This window comes from Natator depressus, chromosome 13 (assembly GCF_965152275.1).
Source record: "Natator depressus isolate rNatDep1 chromosome 13, rNatDep2.hap1, whole genome shotgun sequence".
NCBI classification, from domain to species: Eukaryota; Metazoa; Chordata; order Testudines; family Cheloniidae; genus Natator; species Natator depressus.
The window spans coordinates 41,633,075-41,656,442 of NC_134246.1; the positions used below are offsets into that span (position 1 = coordinate 41,633,075).

The following is a 23,368-nucleotide window of genomic DNA, read 5'->3' on the forward strand; positions in this document are numbered from 1 at the left end:
CTTCTTACGATACAGTGGTGTTTGCCCCAATTCAGAGGGGCCAGCACAGATTAAGTCCATGCACTGGGGGCTGAAGTAAGACTTAAGTGGTGCATAGGCCTTTTTGCTGTTCAACTGAACAATTTCAGCTGTGATTTTCAAAGGATGCATTGGGAGTTAGGCACTTAAATCCCCCTTGAGTTTCAATAGAATGTGGGTGCCGAACACCATGAGGAGCCTGTGACAGTTCCAGCCTTCACAACCAGGGGTTTATTCAGCAGGTTCATGGATTTGTAAGGAAAGGACAATTATGATCATGTGATCTGGTCCCCTGTATCACACAGGCCAGAGAATTTCAGCCACGGCTCCCTATGGCTGAGCTATACTATGTCTTTTAGAAAGAGAAATCCAATCTGGGTTTAAATCATCCAAGTGATGAAGAACCCAGCACCTCATTAGATAGGCTGGTCCAATGGGTAACTGAAACATTCACCCTTGAAAATTTTCACCTTATTTCTAGCCCGCATTTGTCCTGCTTCAGTTTCCAGACACTGGATCTCATTCTGACTTTCTCATGCTTGATTAAAGACTCCTCTGCTTCCAGTAATCTTCTCCCAGTAATGGTCCTTCTGGTCCTTGGGTCACATTCTGCTTTGTCTCCTTCCAACTCTCCCCTTTGTGGTGAATTTCTGAGCACAGTTGTGGTGCAGATTCCCAGAAATCAGTTAGAGGTTTTCATCTCCAGGAAGCCAGCTGCAGCAGTTCCCTTTCCCCCTACACACACACCCCTTTCCTGTCTGTGGTCTCCTTCTAACTTTGCGTGCAGGAGTCAGTTTCTCAGGGAAGGAGAAAGCTGTAGGGGTTTTGTGCAGGGCTCCCTGTTAATCACATCACTGTGTGTCTCTATTGAAAGCACAGAAGTACATGGCTGAGTCCCTCAGCTCCAAACCCGTGATCCTCAAACTGGTGGAGCTTTCGGATTTCTTGAAGTCCACAGAGACTTCTCTCCCCAGCCTCGTTCTTCTTTAATCCATCGGAATATTCCCAAAGTGGGAAAACAAGCTTTTCTGCTCCATGTTGTTTGTACCAATACAAAGAATAATAGCTAGTGTCTGTTTCGTAAGCGCAGTCCAAGGTCACAGACCCACTCTCCATGCCCGACGACGCCGTCTGGGTCTGCGTTACCGCATCTTCCATGCTGGAGCCTGTTACACAGAGCGGGTGAGGGAGAGGTTAATTGTAGAATGTTGCCCCTGACTTGATTTATGGAGCGCATCCCTCGTTGATTATCCTGATGATGATAATAATCTTCTTCTTCATCGTCATCTTGGATCAGGCACTGACACTTATTTTCTTTGCACAGCACCTACCCCGAGGTGGAAATCATTGGCTGTTGCTGCTGATTAATTATTGGCAAATATTTATTAATTATTAAATATTATTATATAGTATTATTATTTTGTTACTAGTCCAACCCCATAATCAGTTTTACTCAGATTCCCAGTGATTTCCATTGGAACTTTTTACCCATGGGAAGAATGGCCCAAGGACTGGGCAGCAATGTGATATTTTCCCATTACATAAGAACGGCCATACCGGGTCAGACCAAAGGTCCATCTAGCCCAGTATCCTGCCTTCCGACAGTGACCAACGCTAGGGGCCCCAGAGGGAAAGAACAGAACAGGTTATCACCCAGTGATCCATTCTCTGCATCCAAGGTTTACCAAACTTTCAGGCTGAAATTTTTCAAAGGAGCAGAAGAGAACTAGGTACGCAAAACCTCCCTTTGAAAATCCCTGCCCAGTTCACCCAGTCTCCCCAACCCTCACTTCTAGTCGAGTCTATTCTGGCTCTGAGTTAAGAAGATTCCAATTGTAGAGTCTCTATTTACCAAGTAATACCAAAGCGGTCACAGCCCAGAGTAGGTTTTGTTCCTTCATGATGAAAAGATTTTCCTCCTGCCTCAGTATCACACTTTCTGTCTTCTTCTGCACCAGAAGTCGTGTTAGCTCTCAGGCTGCTGCATGGCCCTCGACATGACAACCGATGTGTCTGTGACTTCTCTGCTGCTGAAAAGCAAAGAGTGTTTCCTGATTGATTGTAGATTGGCAGCAGAGCCAAACTTCCTGGCAGAGTTAACCACTGATTGAGTGACACCACCACCCCACTGGCAGATTGCAATCAGAACTGGCTAAAAGGGCAGGAACTGGGTGTGCTTTGTTCCAGGTGAGCCTTAAGTGGGCCTGACTGCATAAAGAGCCAGTCAGTTGCAAACCAGCTGAGCAGCGAACAGCAGAGCAGCTAACAAAAGGAGGTTGCCTGGGAGTTCACCTGGGGAGAGCCCACTGAGGCTTACATCTTGCCGGATTCTCTGAGTAATTGCTACAACTCCTGAGGAAGCTCGTAGAAGGAAGGTAATATGGATGGGGGGTGTTCAGCTGTTGTGACCTGCACTGGATGTGCCATGTTTGTCTTTCTTCCACAGGACAGAAGTGACTTTGTCTGTACAAAGTGCAAGCTGGTCTCCATACTGGAAGAGAAGGTTCAAGGTCTGGAGCAACAGGTATCGACCCTGCGTTGCATAAGAGACACTGAAGATTTCCTGGACAGACGTCAGGATAGGCTTCTACGGGCACAAGGTTCTGAAGATTCAGAGCAGGCTGCACATCGGGGACAGAAGGATGGTGAAGAAATTTGGCATCATGTGACCTCCAGAAGAAAAAAGGGGAACGTCCATGTACCAGCAGGGCAGATACAGGTAAGTAACCGTTTTCATTTCTCTCCACAGGCACTAATGTGGAGAGTGGACCAGATGATACGTCTGAGGGAAGGGAGCAGAAAGAGACTCCGCCAATTGGAAGGCATGAGATGCACTGTCCTAGGGTTGGGGGTTCCACGACCACCACTCCCAAGAGAAGGAGGCGGGTGGTGGTGGTCGGGGACTCTCTCCTCAGGGGGACTGAGTCATCTATCTGCCGCCCCGACCAGGAAAACCGAGAAGTCTGCTGCTTTCCAGGAGCTAAGATTCGCGATGTGACGGCGAGACTGCCGAGACTCATCAAGCCCTCAGATCGCTACCCCTTCCTGCTTCTTCACGTAGGCACCAATGATACTGCCAAGAATGACCTTGAGCAGATCACTGCGGACTACGTGGCTCTGGGAAGAAGGATACAGGAGTTTGAGGCACAAGTGGTGTTCTCGTCCATCCTCCCCGTGGAAGGAAAAGGCCTGGGTAGAGACCGTCGAATCGTGGAAGTCAACGAATGGCTACGCAGGTGGTGTCAGAGAGAAGGCTTTGGATTCTTTGACCATGGGATGGTGTTCCAAGAAGGAGTGCTAGGCAGAGACGGGCTCCACCTAACGAAGAGAGGGAAGAGCATCTTCACAAGCAGGCTGGCTAACCTAGTGAGGAGGGCTTTAAACTAGGTTCACCGGGGGAAGGAGACCAAAGCCCTGAGGTAAGTGGGGAAGTGGGATACCAGGAGGAGGCATGAGCAGGAGCGCGTGAGAGGGGAGGGCTCCTGCCTCATACTGAGAAAGAGGGGCGATCAGCAGGTTACCTCAAGTGCCTATATACAAATGCACGAACCCTGGGAAACAAGCAGGGAGAACTGGAAGTCCTGGCACAGTCAAGGAATTATGATGTGATTGGAATAACAGAGAGTTGGTGGGATAACTCACATGCCTGGAGTACTGTCATGGATGGATATAAGCTATTCAGGAAGGACAGGAAGGGCAGAAAAGGTGGGGTAGTTGCACTGTATGTAAGAGAGCAGTATGACAGCTCAGAGCTCAAGAATGAAACTGCAGAAAAACCTGAATTTCTCTGGATTAAGTTTAGAAGTGTGAGCAACAAGGGTGATGTCGTGGTGGGAGTCTACTATAGACCACCAGACCAGGGGGATGAGGTGGACGAGGCTTTCTTCCGGCAACTCGCAGAAGTTACTAGATCGCAGGCCCTGGTTCTCATGGGAGACTTCAATCACCCTGATATCTGCTGGGAGAGCAATACAGCAGTGCACAGACAATCCAGGAAGTTTTTGGAAAATGTAGGGGACAATTTCCTGGTGCAAGTGCTGGAGGAACCAACTAGAGGCAGAGCTCTTCTTGACCTGCTGCTCACAAACCAGGAAGAATTAGTAGGGGAAGCAAAAGTGGATGGGAACCTGGGAGGCAGTGACCATGAAATGGTGGAGTTCAGGATCCTAACACAAGGAAGAAAGGAGAGCAGCAGAATACAGACCCTGGACTTCAGAAAAGCAGACTTTGACTCCCTCAGGGAACTGATGGGCAAGATCACCTGGGAGAATAACATGAGGGGGAAAGGAGTCCAGGAGAGCTGGCTGTATTTTAAAGAATCCTTATTGAGGTTACAGGGACAAACCATCCCGATGTGTAGAAAGAATAGTAAATATGGCAGGCAACCAGCTTGGCTTAACAGTGAAATCCTTGCTGCTCTTAAACACAAAAAAGAAGCTTACAAGAAGTGGAAGATTGGACAAATGACCAGGGATGAGTATAAAAATATTGCTCAGGCATGCAGGAGTGAAATCAGGAAGGCCAAATCACACCTGGAGTTGCAGCTAGCAAGAGATGTTAAGAGTAACAAGAAGGGTTTCTTCAGGTATGTTAGCAACAAGAAGAATGTCAAGGAAAGTGTGGGCCCCTTACTGAATGAGGGAGGCAACCTCGTGACAGAGGATGTGGAAAAAGCTAATGTACTCAATGCTTTTTTTGCCTCTGTCTTCACGAACAAGGTCAGCTCCCACACTACTGCACTGGGCAGCACAGCATGGGGAGGAGGTGACCAGCCCTCTGTGGAGAAAGAAGTGTTTCGGGACTATTTAGAAAAGCTGGACGAGCACAAGTCCATGGGGCTGGATGCGTTGCATCCGAGAGTGCTAAATGTGTTGGCGGATGTGATTGCAGAGCCATTGGCCATTATCTTTGAAAACTCATGGCGATCGGGGGAGGTCCCAGATGACTGGAAAAAGGCTAATGTAGTGCCCATCTTTAAAAAAGGGAAGGAGGAGGATCCTGGGAACTACAGGCCAGTCAGCCTCACCTCAGTCCCTGCAAAAATCATGGAGCAGGTCCTCAAGGAATCAATTCTGAAGCACTTAGAGGAGGGGAAAATGATTAGGAACAGTCAGCATGGATTCACCAAGGGCAAGTCATGCCTGACTAATCTAATTGCCTTCTATGACGAGATAACTGGCTCTGTGGATGAAGGGAAAGCAGTGGACGTGTTGTTCCTTGACTTTAGCAAAGCTTTTGACACAGTCTCCCACAGTATTCTTGCCAGCAAGTTAAAGAAGTACGGGCTGGATGAATGGACTATAAGGTGGATAGAAAGCTGGCTCGATTGTCGGGCTCAGCGGGTAGTGATCAATGGCTCCATGTCTAGTTGGCAGCCAGTATCAAGTGGAGTGCCCCAGGGGTCGGTCCTGGGGCCGGTTTTGTTCAATATCTTCATAAATGATCTGGAGGATGGTGTGGATTGCACCCTCAGCAAGTTTGCAGATGACACTAAACTGGGAGGAGTGGTAGATACGCTGGAGGGTAGGGATAGGATACAGAGGGGCCTAGACAAATAGGAGGATTGGGCCAAAAGAAATCTGAGGAGGTTCAACAAGGACAAGTGCAGAGTCCTGCACATAGGACGCAAGAATCCAATGCACCGCTACAGACTAGGGACCGAATGGCTCAGCAGCAGTTCTGCAGAAAAGGACCTAGGGGTTACACTGGACGAGAAGCTGGATATGAGTCAACAGTGTGCCCTTGTTGCCAAGAAGGCCAATGGCATTTTGGGATGTATAAGTAGGGGCATTGCCAGCAGATCGAGGGACGTGATCATTCCCCTCTATTCAACATTGGTGAGGCCTCATCTGGAGTATTGTGTCCAGTTTTGGGCCCCACACTACAAGAAGGATGTGGAAAAATTGGAAAGAGTCCAGCGGAGGGCAACACAAATCATTAGGGGACTGGAGCACATGAGTTATGAGGAGAGGCTGAGGGAACTGGGGATGTTTAGTCTTCAGAAGAGAAGAATGAGGGGGGATCTGATAGCTGCTTTCAACTACCTGAAAGGGGGTTCCAAAGAGGATGGCTCTAGACTGTTCTCAGTGGTAGCAGATGACAGAACAAGGAGTAAAGGTCTCAAGTTGCAGTGGGTGAGATTTAGGTTGGATATTAGGAAAAACTTTTTCACTACGAGGGTGGTGAAACACTGGAATGCGTTACCTAGGGAGGTGGTGGAATTTCCTTCCTTAGAAGTTTTTAAGGTCAGGCTTGACAAAGCCCTGGCTGCGATGATTTAGTCGAGGATCGGTCCTTCTTTGAGCAGGGGGTTGGACTAGATGACCTCCTGAGGTCCCTTCCAACCCTGATATTCTATGATTCTGTGATTCTATGATTCTATGAAAAGGGGGAGCCCTCCCGCCTGAGCTCCTCCACCTGCCCCCTGCAGAACAGCGCCCCCTAGTGCCACACTGGGGTCAGCACTAGCTCTCAGGGAAGAGAGCCCCATAAAGAGCCCCCACCCTGCTGCCTGCGCACAGCGCCAGCTATCACCCTGCTGGGGCACTGAGGCCAGCCCTGAGTCACCCACACCATCCCATGAATTATCAGGTGTCCCATCCAAATCCGATGTAAAGACTTCAAGGGGTGGAGAATCCCTCACACCCCTAGGCAGGTTGTTCCTATGGTTAACTACCCTCACTGTTAAAAAATGTTTGCCTTTGATCTGGCCTTTGGTCACGTAGCATACATGAAAACGAATTACACATTCAGAGCTGCTGTTGGTACCATTTACTGTCTTTTGATATTATAATAGCACCCGGAAGCCCAATTGAGAGCAGAGCCTTCTTTTGCTGGGCACTGCACGGATATATAGAGACAGTCCCTGCCCTAAGAAACTTACACTCTAAACAGACAGAGAAAGTATTATTCGCCACTTCCATTATACAGATGGGGAACTGAAACTCAGGGAGATTAGGGTTGGATTTTTTTCCAAGGTGCCTATGGGAGTTAAGCATCTAATTCCTATAAAATGCTCTGACAGTCTTGGCTCTGGCCTCCTACGTGACCTTGCACGAGTAGCTTCTTTGTACTGCGCCTAGCACCACCAGACCCAATTTATCCATAATAAGAAAGTTTCAAAGGGGATTGGGCAGCGTCATAGGCTGGCCGGCCCTTTGCAGCAAGCTAGCTTCAGCTACCAGCTCTCTCATGACCAGGCAACATAAGGGCTCATTAGTGACCTAATGGGGGTTAATTAGAAAGACTAACACCCCCTCCCCCCCAAGCCCCAGTTGCGGTGGTCAGGCAGGCAGGCAGGCAGGCAGGCAGAGCACTATTTAAATAGGGCAAGGCGCTCATTAATGGAGAGACTGTCCTGGAGACAGGTGTGAGGGGAGGCCCTCTGAGGGAAGAGCATGCGGTTGTCAGATTGAGTTACCCATAGACTGTAGGGTAGGTTCCTGTGGGGAGGGGGGGTCCCTGAGATAGGGCCCGAAAGAAGCGAGGACTTCCGGAGCTTAACTGCTGGAGTCCCTGGGGAAGGGAAGCGGCAGGGCATTATGCTGGGCAAGAAGAGAGAGAAGAGGAAGCAGGGCCAAGAAGCAGAGGACTTCAGTGGGCCCAGGCAGGGGCAGAAAAGCTGTTTGCACAGTTGCTGAGGACATTAAGTTGCCCCGTTTGTTAGCCCAGAAAGGGGAGTGAACTGCTGAATGACTTGGCTGGAGCCTGGAGACCAGAGAAAACACAGCCAGGAATGGACCCGGCAGCCAGGGAAGTAGCCAGACGAAGTCCCCTGTCACGCCAGACCCGGATACGAGCGGTGAGGCCTCGGGCATAGAAGCATCGACCGCTCCCTGGGGCTCCTGGGGAAATGCTGCCTTCATGGCCAAGGTCAAAGCGCCTCCGGTACAGCTGGGAGCCGAAACCACGTTTCCTCGGTCCCCTCCCACCGCCCTGACTAGGGAGCCTCCCCCTCAGCAGGGCTATAAACTCCTGTCCCCTCTGCCCACGGGGCTCTGTCCCACACAGCCCGGCGCGCCCCCAGCGCCCCGCAGCCCCCTCCCGGGTCACACCCAGAGTTATTGTACAGGCTACGCTGCCCCCTGTGTCACTGGGTCTCCACGGCGCAGAGGTAGCGGGCGGTGTCCCCCAGCCGGCAGCCGCGGATGTGCAGGGAGCTCCGCTTCTGCCCCGGATCGTTTTCCGCAGTGAAATTCGGTTCTTGTGTCTCGTTCCCCTTGCCGAACAGCATCAGCAGGAAAAGGGGCCGCTCCCCGGGAGCCTGCAGGAACCAGTGTAAACTTTGGATAGCGCTGGAGTAAGTGCAGGTCACGGTGCCATTCTGCCCCTCGGAGACATCCAGCCATTCTGGGCTCTGCTCCACAGAGAGCTGCCCGCTGGCCACTGGGAATAACGGAGACAAGGGGGAACCAAGTCAGAAGCTGCCACGAGCCACCTGCCCTCGGGAACCGCGGAGTGGGGTGGGAAGAGAGACAGGCTGCGGGGGGACAGACCGACCGATCTCTCCATTTCACTCCCTTCTTCCCCACCACACAGTCAATGAAATCCAGCCCCAGCTCCCTGCTAGTAACCAGGGGTTCGGTCTCCCCAGCCCTTACCCCACAGGTGCATTAGCTGGATCACCCACGACAGCTCCCGCCGCCTCCCCATCCCGGCGCTCACTGACACCCCAGGGCGCGGAGACGCTGCTGGGTTCTCCCTGGGGCCGGCAGGTGTGTTGGGGTCTCCTGTGCTGGAGGGATCGGACACGTCCTTCTCCCCCCTCGTGTGCCCAGCCAATCAGCGACCAGCCCCTTCTCTCCCATCACAGCCGTGTGTCCCTGTGCGCAACCTCAGTGTGTTGGTTCCACTGCTAAACGCTGACCCCTAGTGGCCAAATCCGTACCTCAGTCGCAGTAGAGCATCCTCTTGGATCCGCCCCCAGCGTGACAGAAAATCCTTTCAGTTGGGTGATTTCCCCTCACAAAGGAATTGAGTGCAGATCCCAGTGAAATATACCACTTGCTTCACAGTTCTCAAACGATCCTAAGGGAGTTAGGCACCTAGATATCATATTATTTGGGCACCCAATTCTCATAAGATGTTCTGAAAATCACTTCCTCTTTTCCTGGCTCTGCCACTGTCTTCCTCTGCTACCTTGTCTGTACAGTGAGACTGAACCTGGCCGTGGCTTTATCAGCCACCACCGTATAAATTTGAACTAAGAGGTCCATTTCGTAGTGGGCTGGGGGAACCCGACTTCCTTAAGCTCCCTGGGGAAAGCTGGTCTCAGTAGCTTGCCCAAGGTCACGCAGAGTTAAGAAAGATTGTATTGAAAGATGCCCAGGCGGATAGAAAGAAAATCCCGTGGGTGGAGGGATAGATACATCAAAAGCCCGAGAGCTGGGAATGGGAGATACAGAGCGGGAAACTGACCCCTGGGTTCATGAGACCTACCCCATCCCTTAACCACCAGACCAGCCTCCCCCTCCCCAGGGCTGTAAATCCTTTCCCCCAGCTCTATGAGGCTAGTCCCACACCCCCCGGCGCGCCCCCAGAGCCCCACAGCCCCATCCCGGGTCCCACCCAGAGTTATTGTACAGGCTACGCTTCCCCCTGTGTCACTGTGTCTCCACGGCGCAGAGGTAGCGGGCGGTGTCCCCCAGCCGGCAGCCGCGGATGTGCAGGGAGCTCCGCTTCTGCCCCGGATCGTGATCCGCAGTGAAATTCGGTTCTTGTGTCTCGTTCCCCTTGCCGAACAGCATCAGCAGGAAAAGGGGCCGCTCCCCTGGAGCCTGCCGGTACCAGTGTAAACTGTTGATGGTTTCCGAGTAAGTGCAGGTCACGGTGCCATTCTGCCCCTCGGAGACATCCAGCCATTCCGGGCTCTGCTCCACAGAGAGCTGCCCGCTGGCCACTGGGAATAACGGAGACAAGGGGGAACCAAGTCAGACACTGCCCCGAGCAACCTGCCCCCGGCAATCGCAGGACAGGGTGGGAAGAAAGACAGGATGCACTGAATGCATCCGATGAAGTGAGCTGTAGCTCACGAAAGCTTATGCTCAAATAAATTTGTTAGTCTCTAAGGTGCCACAAGGACTCCTTTTCTTTTTAGGCTGTGGGTGGATAGACTGACCGATCTCTCCATTTCACTCCCTTCTTCCCCACCACACAGTCAATGAAATACAGCCCCAGCTCCCTTTTAGTGACCAGCGGTTCTGTCTCCCCAGCCCTTACCCCACAGGTGCATTAGCTGGATAACCCAGGACAGCCCCCGCAACCTCCCCATCCCTGCGCTCACTGACAGCCCAGGGCGCGGAGACGCTGCTGGGTTCTCCCTGGGGCCGGCACGTGTGTTGGGGTCTCCTGTGCTGGAGGGATCCGACACGTCCTTCTCCTCCCTCGTGTGCCCAGCCAATCAGCGACCAGCCCCTTCTCTCCCATCACAGCCGTGTGTCCCTGCGGAGAACTCCTTCGCTCAGGGCCCTTCACCTTGTGAGGGCTGCCCCCTTGTGGCCAAGTGCATAAGCGGGTGCAGAAATATTTAGTTCTTTTCAAAGGGGAATCAGGTGCCTAACTCCCATTGACCTCTACCAGAACTGGGTGTCCAAATCCCTTAGGCAGCCTCCATGAAGAAATTACTCCTCTCAATTATCAAACTAAAGATGTAGGGAGAGATTAGTACCTAGGGGATTCAGGAGCACAAGTCCCCTTAATAATACTGTCCAACTGATTTTTATTCATAGAGTTTAAGTCTACCAAAGTCCATTAGTCTGGTTTCCTGTATAGCTAAATCACAGGCCATTAAATTTCATCCATTTACCCATGTATTGAGCCCAAACCTTGTGTTTGCCTAAAGTATCTTCAAAGGATCACAGAATCATAGAGGGGCTGGAATGGACCTCAATAATTCATCTAGCTCTTCCCCCTGTGCTAAGGCAGGACTGAGTAAACCTAGACCATCCCTGACAGGTGTTCGTCCAATCTGTCCTTATAAACCTCCAGTGATGGGGATTCCATAATCTCCCTGGAAAGACTATTCCAGAGCTTAACTACCCTTTATAGTTGGAAAGGTTTTCCTAATATGCAACCTAAATCTCCCTGCCTGCAGATTTAGCCTATCACTTCTTGTTCCAGCTTCCAGGGACATGGGCAACAATGATCTCCATGCTCTTTATAACAGCCCCTAACATATTTGAAGACTGTTAGGTCCATCCTCATCCCCCTCAGTCTTCTTTTCTTACGACTAACCAGACCCTTTTTTAAAAAAAATTTCCTCACAGATCAGGTTTTCTAAACCTTTTATCATTTTTGCTGCTTTCCTCTGGACTCGCTCCAGTTTGTCTACATCTTTCTAAGAATGCAGGACCCAGAACTGGACACAGGACTCCAGCTGAGGCCTCAGGTGACAACTGAAATAGGACAATAACCTCCTGTGTCTTACATATGACACTGCTGCTAATACATCATAGGACTGGAAGGCACCTCGAGAGGTCACCTAGTCCAGTCCCCTGCGCTCATGGCAGGACTATTATAGAACATAGGGGGAAATCAAATCAGTATTTTAGAAGTTTGTACACTAATGTGAGAAGTATGGGGAATAAGCAGGAAGAATGTGAAATGCTGTTAATAAACAGAACTATGACATAGTTGGCATCACATAGATTTGGTGGGATAATACACATGACTGAATATTGGTATAGAAGGATACAGTTTGTTCAGGAAGTACAGACAGGGAAGAAAGGGAGGAGGTGTTGTCTTATATATCAAAAATGTACACACTTTGCCTGAGGTTGAGATGGAAATAGGAGAGACTTGTTGAAAGTCTCTGGGTAAGGATAAAAGCAGTAAAAAACACAAGGGTGATGTCACGGTAGGGGTCTACTACAGACCACCTAAACCTAAACAGGAAGAAGAGGTGGGTGAGGCTTTGTTAAAAAAACTAACAAAATCATCCAAAGCACAGGACTTGGTGGTGATGGGGGACTTCAACTACCCAGACAACTGTTGGGAAGAATTATATTAGCCTTTTTTTCACAACTGTATCCCATTATTGACTCATATTCAATTTGTGATCCCCTATAAACCCCCAGTTCTTTTTCAGCATTACACCCACCTAGCTGGACGAGCACAAGTCCATGGGGCCGGATGCGCTGCATCCGAGGGTGCTAAAGGAGTTGGCGGATGTGATTGCAGAGCCATTGGCCATTATCTTTGAAAACTCATGGTGATTCGTGGAGGTCTAGGTTGACTGGAAAAAGGCTAATGTAGTGCCCATCTTTAAAAAAGGGAAGAAGAAGGATCCAGGAAACTACAGGCCAGTCAGCCTCACCTCATCCCCTGGAAAAATCATTGAGCAGGTCCTCAAGGAATCAATTTTGAAGCACTTAGAGGAGAGGAAGGTGCTCAGGAACAGTCAGCATGGATTCACCAAGGGCACATCAAGCCTGAGTAACCTAATTGCCTTCTGTGATGAGATAAATGGCTCTGTGGATGAGGGGAAAGCAGTGGACGTGTTGTTCCTTGACTTTAGCAAAGCTTTTAATATGGTCTCCCACAGTATTCTTGCCAGCAAGTTAAAGAAGTATGGGCTGGATGAATGGACTATAAGGTGGATAGAAATCTGGCTCTATTGTCAGGCTCAATGGGTAGTGATCAATGGCTCCATGTCTAGCTGGCAGCCGGTATCAAGCAGAGTGCACCAAGGGTCGGTCCTGGGGCTGGTTTTGTTCAATATCTTCATTAATGGTTTGGAGGATGGCGAGGATTGCACCCTCAGCAAATTTGCAGATGACACTAAACTTGGAGGAAAGGTAGATACGCTGGAGGGTAGGGATAGGATACAGAGGGACCTAGACAAATTAGAGGATTGGGCCAAAAGAAATTGGATAAGGTTCAACAAGAACAAGTGCAGAGTCCTGCAGTTAGGACAGAAGAATCCCATGCACTGCTACAGACTAGGGACCGAGTTGCTAGGCACCAGTTCTGCAGAAAAGGACCTAGGGTTCGCAGTGGACGAGAAGCTGGATACGAGTCAACAGTGTGCCCTTCTTGCCAAGAAGGCTATTGGCATTTTGGGCTGTATAAGTAGGAGCATTGCCAGCAGATCAAGAGACATGATCATTCCCCTCTATTTGGCATTGGTGAGGCGTCATCTGGAGTACTGTGTCCAGTTTTGGGCCCCACACTACAAGAAGGATGTGGAAAACTTGGAAAGCATCCAGCGGAGGGGAACAAAAATGATTAGCAAAAATAAAAGGAGTACTTGTGGCACCTTAGAGACTAACAAATTTATTTGAGCATAAGCTTTCATGAGCTACAGCTCACTTCATGCATTCAGTGGATGCATCCGATGAAGTGAGCTGTAGCTCACGAAAGCTTATGTTCAAATAAATTTGTTAGTCTCTAAAGTGCCACAAGTATTCCTTTTCTTTTTGTGAATACAGACTAACAAGGCTGTGCCATAAATATAAAGGGAAGGGTAAACCCCTTTAAAATCCCTCCTGGCCAGAGGAAAAATCCTCTCACCTGTAAAGGGTTAAAAAGCTAAAGGTGACCTCGCTGGCACCTGACCAAAATGACCAATGAGGAGACAAGATACTTTCAAAAGCTGGGAGGAGGGAGAAAAACAAAAGGTCTGTGTCTGTCTGTGTGATGCTTTTGCCGGGGACAGAACAGGAATGGAGTCTTAGAATTTAGTAAGTAATCTAGCTAGGTATGTGTTAGATTATGATTTCTTTAAATGGCTGAGAAAATAGCTGTGCTGAATAGAATGAATATTCCTGTCTGTGTGTCTTTTTTGTAACTTAAGGTTTTGCCTAGAGGGATTCTCTATGTTTTGAATCTAATTACCCTGTAAAGTATTCACCATCCTGATTTTACAGAGGTGATTCTTTTTTACTTCTATTAAAAGTCTTCTTGTAAGGAAACGGAATGCTTTTTCATTGTTTTAAGATCCAAGGGTTTGAGTCTTTGGTCACCTATGCAAATTGGTGAGGATTTTTACCAAACCTTCCCCAGGAAGTGGGGTGCGAGGGTTGGGAGGATTTTTGGGGGAAAGACGTTTCCAAACTATGTTTTTTCAGGAACCCAGATAAAGTTTGGTGGTGGCAGTGGAAGTCCAAGGGCAAAGGGTAAAATAGTTTGTACCTTGGGGAAGTTTTAACCTAAGCTGGTAAAAGTAAGCTTAGGAGGTTTTCATTCAGGTCCCCACATCTGTACCCTAGAGTTCAGAGTGGGGAAGGAACCTTGACAGGCTGCTACTCTTAAAAATGATTAGGGGGCTGGAGCACATGATTTATGAGGAGAGGCTGAGGGAACTGGCATTATTCAGTCTGCAGGAAAGAAGAACGAGGTGGGATTTGTTAGCTGCTTTCAACTACCTGAAAGGGGGTTCCAAAGAGGATGGATCTAGACTGTTCTCAGTGGTGGCAGATGACAGAACAAGGAGTAATGGTCTCAAGTTAAAGAGGGGGAGGTTTAGGTTGGATATTAGGAAAAACTTTTTCACTAGGAGGGTGGGGAAGTACTGGAATGGGTTACCTAGGGAGGTGGTGGAATCTCCTTCCTTAGAGGTCTTTAAGGCCTGGCTTGACAGAGCTCTGGCTGGGATGATTTAGTTGGGGATTGGTCCTGCTTTGAGCAGGGGGTTGGACTAGATAACTTCCTGAGATCCCTTCCAATTCTGATATTCTATGATTTTATGACAGCGGGCTCTGTGCCACATTAACCTGGCAACTTACACCTAGTGGGAAAGGGAATTTAGATTTATAAACAGAATAATCAATTAATCAGGTCCCTCCATCATCCCTAAATCCCAGGAGAACAGAAGAATGCATCATTTTCACATTGTTCTGGCAGTCATCACCTCCCCTGGGTTAAGATTCACAAAAGTGATCACAAAAGTGATTCTTGGGTGCCCAGCATAAGACACCGTAAAGAGTCTAATTACCGGAGGCAGTGTCCCCAGCCAGCCAGAAAAGAGCTACAGGAATGATTTGAGGTGACTTTAAGACTCTGATCCCAAGATTGATGTGTGCATGGAATTCAGTGTGATCTGTAGCCTAGGCTAATTAGCCTGTAAGGTCTTTGGGACAGGGAATCTCTTGTCCCGTGTTTGGGCATCGCCTTGCTCAATGGGTTCCTAGTTCATGACTCGGGCTCCCTGGCACTAGGGTAATACAAAAACAACAAGGAGTCCTTGTAGCACTTTAGAGACTAACAAATTTATTTGGGCATAAGCTTTCATGGGCTAAAACCCACTTCATCAGATGCGTGGAGTGCACCATACAGTAGGGAGTTATAAATACAAAGCATATGAAAAGATGAGAGTTGCCTTACCAAGCGGGGGGTCAGTGCTAATGAGCCAATTCAATTTAAGTTGGAAGTAGGCAATTCTCAACAGTTGACAAGAAGGAGTGGAAATCACTTTTATAGTGTTAATGAGGCCAGTGTAAACAAGGTGGCTCATTTCAAACAGTTGACAAGAAGGTGTGAGTATTTATCAAGGGGAAATTAGTTTTTGTAAAAACAACAGGGAGTACTTGTGGCACCTTAGAGACTAACAAATTGATTTAGTTTCTGTAGTGACCCATCCACTCCCAGTCTCTATTCAAGCCTAATTTGATGGTGTCCAGTTTGCAAATTAATTCCAGTTCTGCAGTTTCTCACTGGAGTCTGTTTTTGAAGTTTTTTTGTTGTTGAAGAACTGCCACTTTTAAATCTCAAGTATCAGAGGGGTAGCCGTGTTAGTCTGGATCTGTAAAAGCAGCAAAGAGTCCAGTGGCACCTTGGAGCATAAGCTTTCGTGGGTGAATACATGCATCTAAAGAAGTGGGTATTCACCCACAAAAGCTTATGCTCCAATACGTCCGTTAGGCTATAAGGTGCCACAGGACGCTTTGCCACTTTTAAATCTGTTATTTAGTGACCAGGGAGATTGAAGGGTTCTCCAACTGGTTTTTGAATGTTGAGCTCAGGAACATCAGTTATAGGGCAATGCTCTAGTTTGTGATTACAAGAATGATTTAAGCCATTCTTGTAATAATTCTTAAAAGGTAACTTTATCCCAGTCTCTCTGCATCTATCTGGGAAGGAGATTTATGAGTAGATGGCTCTTTAATCTACCAGACAAAGGCATGTAAGACCCAATGGCAGGAGCTGAAGCTAGAGAAATTCAGGTTAGAGATAAGCTGCCAGCTCTGTAATGGTGATTAGCCATTGCAGCAACTTTCTTAAGGAAGTGGGTAGATTCTCCAGCTAGGAGTTTTTAAATCAAGACTGGATGTCTTTCTCCAGATCCACACAGAGCATGGGCCCAATGCGGGAATCACTGGTGACATTGTCTGGGGTGCAGGGAGTCAGACTAAATGATCACAGTATTCCCTTCTGCCTTAAAATCTATGAAACTGAGGCACCCAGAATCACTCATCACTTCTGAGAATCTTGGCTCCTGGTATTATCTAAGGGTTTAAAAAGCGGCAGGACTTACAGTAAAGATGAATGACCAGGATCACTAGTAAGGCCCCAGGACACCTCTTCTTTGCGCTCCCTCTCATTTCTGTGACCCATGACCTAGAAGGGTTCCTGGCCCCTCATGTATTTATCACCTGCAGGCTTCTCCGTCCTCTTCTGGAGCTTTTTAAATCTACTTGCATTTCTCCTGCTTGAGAGGCAAGACACGTCCCCTCTCGCCCTATCAACAGCAAGGCCCATCCCTCCCAGACAAAACACAAACTCACTGCAGAGACCTATGCAATTAACTTCCCCTCCAATGCACGTCTTTCAAGACGCAACACTGCCCCCGGCAGTTAAAGTCTTTGTACAGGAGGGTGGCCACTTTGTTTCACTGGGTCTCCACAGCACAGAAATAGCCGGCTGAGTCGGCGAGCTGAGAACCGTCAATGTGACATGGCTCTGTCTCTCCCTTTCCAAGAGCTCGGCTATGAAATCTGGCCCCTGGGTAACGTTCCCATCCTCATACAGGCTCAGCAGCAAGGCAGGACTTTCCCCAGGCAACTGTCTGTACCACTGTACGCAGGACGCTGCGCCCGAGTAGCTGCAGGTCAGAGTGGAGATCTCCCCTTCAGATCTGGTCAGAGATGGAGGACTCTGATCCACTTTAATTTGGCAGCTCACCCCTGTAGACAAAGGCAAATGGAGAAGCAACCGATGAGCTTGTTTGGTTCTCATCACCCCCTCATCTTCCCCAGCAGTTGCTTCTTATCGCTGTTTCTTCATCAGCCAAAATAAATCAGAATCTCTTAATATTCTGGGCCTTGGTGTAAATCTGTGTGGCTCCATCAAAGTCAGCGCACCTTCCCTGATAAGCAGCAGCTGAGTGCCTGCTCCGTTCTTGTGATATTCAGCCCAGCATCTCCTGGAGAATGCAGAGGCCTCTTGGGTCATCAGGGACTAGAACGGCTCTGGGGAACTGAGGCACCAAGAGACCGGGGAGGGGGTTTCCAAAGGAGCCAGGCACTCAATGCATATTGCAGTTTCAAAGGGATTCAGGCACCTGACGCTGTTGGCCTCCTTCCAATATCCAAGCCTAAGTCACTTGCCTAAGACCGCAGAGTCTGTGGCAGAGCCGGGACATGATTTCACGTCTCCTGAGCCCAGTCTAATGGCTAAAGCACCAGACCTTCCTCATCCCCACATTATAATTATCTCAGTACTGGAGTAACTCAGTGCAACTCCGTGGCCTGTTCATTGCCCAGGAGAACAGGCTAGGTCCTTGCTGGCATTAAACTCTATGAATTATTATTATAGCACTTGGAGACCCAGCCGAGATCAGAGCCCCTTGTGCCAGGCGCTGTAGAGACACAGAATACAAGACAATTCCTGTCCCCCAGAGCTCAACAGACAAAACCTCCACAAACATACAACGGAACTGAACTGAGCTGGGGGGTGGGGCATTGTGCCGGATGCTGCAGAGACCCCCAGGAACTGAGATCTGGGCCGTGTTTCGCCGGGCACTACACACAGTGTGGAAAAGCCCGCGCCATGATGAGCTCACAGTCTAGACAGACAAACTCCCCCTAGAACTGAATGGACAGTATCACTGACAAGGATGCCAGCTGCCTTTCCATTGCTGCTCCGGGTTACCCCTCAGCGCACTGAGGCCAGGGGATGGTGCTTTTTCCCTGCCTCCAGGACAGCGATGCAAAATCTGTCTGCAGCCCTCTTTGCTGGAGGAATCACACACGTTATTCTCACACTGTGAGCCCAGACAATCAGGGACAAGCCCTTAGTCTCACTAAAATAGAACCATGCCCTGGAGTAACCTTTTGCCCCTGTTTCAGAGTAGCAGCCGTGTTAGTCTGTCTCCGCAAAAAGAAAAGGAGGACTTGTGGCACCTTAGAGACTAACAAATTTATTTGAGCATAAGCTGTAGCTCACGAAAGCTTATGCTCAAATAAATTCTTTAGTCTCTAAGGTGCCACAAGTCCTCCTTCCCTTTGCCTCTGGTGTCTTAGGGGAAAAGCTGCTCTCTGCCGGGCAAAGAAACAAGAGACGGGTGCAACTTGGTTAACCTCAGGTTTCAGAGAAACAGCCGTGTTAGTCTTTATTCGCAAAAAGAAAACGAGTACTTGTGGCACCTTAGAGACTAACCAATTTATTTGAGCATAAGCTTTCCTGAGCTACAGCTCACTGCATCGGATGCCTTCAGTGGAAAGTGTAGAAGATCTTTTTATACACACAAAGCATGAAAAAATACCTCCTCCCACCCCACTCTCCTGCTGCTAATAGCTTATCTAAAGTGATCACTCTCCTTAAAATGTGTATGATAATCAAGTTGGGCCATTTCCAGCACCACTTTAGATAAGCTATTACCAGCAGGAGAGTGGGATGGGAGGAGGTATTTTTTCATGCTTTGTGTGTATAAAAAGATCTTCTACACTTTCCATTGAAGGCATCCGATGCAGTGAGCTGTAGCTCAGGAAAGCTTATGCTCAAATAAATTGGTTAGTCTCTAAGGTGCCACAAGTCCTCCTTTTCCCCCTGTGGTTGTCACTGTTGGTATGTTTTGTGTCTGTGTTAAATAGTTCCCTTTCCCCTGGGTCTAACGCTCTGACTTGCCTCCCCCTGGGCAAAGGGGGGAGCCCCAGAGCTGGGCTTCATGGGAACGGGCAGTGCCAGCTCTGCACAAACACTCTGCCGCTGTCTCAGCCTCGTGCTGTAGGGCGCAGCCTGTGGCAACCGGAGATCAGCCTCGGTTTCATCCTCAGTGTCTGATGCTCCCCCAAGGAAGGGGGCTATTTTGTGCCCCTGGTGTACCTTGTGTATCTCCATTTCTGTGTCTTATGCCTGGCTGTCTGTCCCTCTCCCTGTCGATGTATCTATAAACCCACCCATCTCTTTTTTCTTTTTCCTTTCTTTTCTCCCTGTTCATTTGTTTTTATATTTTATCTTTTAATTTTCTTCCTCCCTCCAAACCTCCAGGCTCCTTAGATCAGTGGTTCTCAACCAGGGGTACATGTACCCCTGGGGGTACACAGAGATCTTCCAGGGGGTGCATCAGCTCATCTAGAGATTTGCCTAGTTTTACAACAGGCTACAGAAAAAGCACTGGCGAAGTCAGTACAAACAAACATTTCTTACAATGACTTGTTTATACTGCTCTATATACTATGCACTGAAATGTAAGTAGAGTCGTTATATTTCAGTTGATTTATTTTATAATTATATGGTACACAGGAGAAAGTCAACAATTGTTCAGTAACAGTGTGGATGGGGCACCTCTGTATTTTTAGGTCTGATTTTGTAAACAAGTAATTTTTAAGTGAGGTGAAACTTGGGGGTACACAAGACAAACCAGACTCTTGGAAAGGGTACAGTAGTCTGGAAAGGTTGAGAGCCACTGCCTTAGACGTTTTTCCATACCGGGTATTCCCCAAGTGCATTCCCTCCTCAGCCTCTCTGTCTCAGCTCGCGACCTGTGCGATGGGGATCCTTGCCCAGCCCTGCCTCACCAGGGGGGTGGGGGGCTGACCGTGTTAAGGAAGGTGAGGCACGCTCCGAGATGCACTGTGTAAGAAGTAGGTGGTGGTGTTGTACCGCCAGCCAGCCTGACAGTTACCCTCCAGCTGGGGAGTTTTTGCACAGGCTGCCAGTGCTCCTGTGTCACTGTGTCTCCACGGCGCAGAAGTAGGTGGCTGCATCTCCCAGCTGTGATTCTCTGATGTGCAGGGAGCTCAGCTGCTTCCCCTTGTCGAGCTCCGCGGTGAGGTTGGGCTCCTTGGTTTGTTTCCCATCGGACACCAGAATCAGCAGGGAGACAGGCTGGCCTCCGGGAAGCTGCCTGAACCACCGCAAATTCCAGAAATTGCTCGTCGTGTAGTGGCAAGAGATGCTGCCGTTCTGCCCTTCCCGAGTGACCGCAGACAGGTTCTGGTGCACCTCGGCCTGGCAGCTCCCCCCTGCGGGCAGAAGGCAAAAGACACACCCCATAGATGACAGGGCACCTCTGCCCAGTTCAGACACTGGCTGGATGCAAAGCCCGGTGGAGTTTCTCTTCATTTCCAGGGGCTTTGCATCTGGCCCACAACTGCTCTTTTCCTAGATTGCTGTATTCCTAGATTGCTCTCATCTAGGGTTAGGGGTTGGGGTTAGGGGGTTAGCCCTAGATTATTGCTGGCTGCGAGATTCCCAAAGGCACAATAATAAGAGACAGCCCTTGCCCCAAAGAGTTTACAGATTAAAGAGCCAAGCAAACGGTGGGAGGGGAAACTGAGGCACAGAAAAGGAAAGGAACTCCAGCAGGCCAGAGCTGGGAATTGAACCTAGGAGTCCTGTATCCCCATCCACTCCAGTACAGAGAATGGTGCGTGGCTAGCAAAGCAAAGGGAGAGTCAGAGAATTAGTTCTTGTCTCTTAAATCCACCACCACCTTCAGCATCTTCTGTAGCGTTTCCTGCCCCCAGACTTACAGGGAATGTTCACCAGCAGTAGCAGCAGCCGTGGGAACAGCCAGGGTCTCTCCATTGTCCCTCAGCAAACAAGCTTTATAGCCGGGTGTTCCCCGTTCAGTACAAAATGTTCCGCCCCCTCACAGGTAGATTTACTTCTCCTCCTGGGGCAAATTTTCCAGCTCCTCCTCCTGAAGTAGGAGCCTCTTTGGTGCCCGCAGAAGCTACGGGGTAGCCTAAGACAGCGAGCAAATGAGTCCCAGGGAGTCACTTTGTAGAACTGCTCTGAGCAAATGGGTCTTGTGACTGGGCGGAGTTGTGACTGGATGTTGTGAGTGTTGTGACTGGAATAGCTAGCTAGATTTCCTGCTGCAAATCGGTCTAGGCATCCATTTACCCACCCTGCCCGCTGCTTTGTCCAGCCCTCCCTCTTGCTGCAATGTCTGTCTATGCTGACATTCATCTCCCTGGTATGTGAGGGCTGAGAGTAAAATCATTTCCCACACAGGCCCAAGGGCTCTACAAGTCTTTGCATGCACATACCCACCTCCCTGACAGGCTGCCGTGGATTTTGTCCTCAAAGCACACTAGTACACAGCTGAGGGCCCAGGCTGGCTGCTGGGGAAGCTGAGCGAGCTGCACCGGTTGGTGGTTTCCAAGGACCTGGTGAAGGAATCTCCCTGTCCCCAGCCACCTGTGATCCTTAATATCACGAACTGCAGGGAACCGCCCGGGACCTGCTGGCAGCAAGGGATGCTCCGCTCTCCCCGCCGGTAACTGCAGCTGAGCTGTGCGGATTGTCCCTCGCTGGAGACAGCGGATTTGTCCTGAGTGACGGCGTATGGGCCGCGGGCCCCTGTGGGGAAAACGGGGCGAGGGAGGCCAAAGGAGGTCAGGCCCAGGGAGGGGCGGGTGTTTGGCTGGAAGTCCCCTTGCAGTGGAGGGCTAGAGATGAGCCACCAGGAGACAGACGGAGTTTTACAAACTGCAGGTGACTCTGTTGTACTCAGTAGAGCTGACCACAAAGAGACGGGATTGGCTTAAACGCAGTAATAAAATACCAAGTAACGCCAAGCTCTTAAATCCTGCATGAGTGTGAGAGGGAAGGTGTGTTAGTGCGTGTGTGACAGAGAGAGTAACAAAACAGAGAGAACTAAAGGGTGTAATACCTCGCAGCAGTGCAATGAGCAGAAGGAAGTTCATGGGTGCTGTGGTGTCTGTCAGACCTTGCAATGAAAGGCAGGACTGGGTCCCTTTGCCTAGAGATCTGAGTCGGACACAGGACATTCTCTGGGTGTGGGCTGCATTCTGGGGGCCTGTCTGTTTATCTAGGAGTGTGCTGTGTTGTTATATCTGTGTGGGGCCCACGCTATTGGAGGGATAAGGTGGGTGAGGTCATATCTTTTATTGGACCAACATCTGGTGGTGAGAGAGACAGGCTTCCCAGCAGAGGAAGAGCTCTGTGTAGTTGGAAAACTTGTCTCCCCAACAGAAGTTGGTCCAATTGAGGATACTATCATAGGATCGTGCATGGATCTCTTTGCCTCTGAGAAGAAATGTGTGTGTGTGCGCGCGCGCGTATGACGGAGTGCATGCACAGATATCTATATTTCTGAGTGTGTGTGAAGGGGGATGTATGTCAGAGAGTGTGCCTGTGTGTGTGTGATTTCAGTGTGTAGGTTTCTGGCTGTGTGTTAGAATCTGTCTATTTGTGTGTGAGAGTCTAGGAGAGAGTGAGAGAGTGTGTGTGGTATGTGAGAATTCTTATGTGAGTGTGTATGTCTGTGCAAGTGTGTGTGTGTGTGTGTGAGAGAGAGAGAGACTACTTGTGTGAGTGTGTCCTGTGTGTGACTCTGTGTGAGAATGTCTGTGTGCGTGTTTCCAGTCTGAAAGTGTCTGACCTGAACAACAGGGAAAATCACATTGGAATTACTGAGTTACCAGATTGTCTCCCCAGAGAATGCTTCCCCATCTGCTAGTGTTGTGGGGCAAGGAAGCTATTTGTGATATAAAACCACCCGATCCAGGCAACTGGGGAAGGTGAAAATGTCTGTAATTTTCCTGGTGTTTCTTCAAGGTTCTTCCTTAAATTACTGATCCCTCCTCTCTTCTCTCCCCTTTGTTCTATTCACAGTTTCTGTTCCGGTCCATTCCAATGTATTCTCTTTTGCTCCATTCTGTTCTTGTTGCCTCTCACCTACTCTGTTCTACTTTCCTTTCCTCTCTTCTGTGCTCATATCCTCTGTTCTATTCTAACTTCCACTTGTCTGCTCTCTTCGGTCCTTGTGGCCTGCCCCACCCAGGGTTTTGTGACGGGCTGCCTGTGTTCATCTCGCACGGTGCTCCAGCGCGCACAGATACACCGCGGCGTCTTCCAGGCGGCTGCTGTTCAGGTACAAGAAGCTGCTTTTGGTTTTGGTGTCTAGGCTCATGGTGAAATTCCCTCGGGTGTCTCTGCC

General features: G+C 49.4%; 2 gene segments (V, D, J or C); both read right to left on the reverse strand.

Moving 5' to 3' along the window:
- Positions 1-9,620: 9,620 nt before the first annotated feature.
- On the reverse strand, positions 9,621-10,288 carry LOC141997208 (T cell receptor alpha variable 27-like). The segment is given in 2 exon segments: positions 9,621-9,916; positions 10,237-10,288. Coding segments are annotated over 2 exon segments (348 nt in total).
- A 9,836-nt stretch (positions 10,289-20,124) lies between these two features.
- On the reverse strand, positions 20,125-20,985 carry LOC141997209 (T cell receptor alpha variable 21-like). The segment is given in 2 exon segments: positions 20,125-20,420; positions 20,931-20,985. Coding segments are annotated over 2 exon segments (351 nt in total).
- Between the last annotated feature and the right edge of the window lie 2,383 nt (positions 20,986-23,368).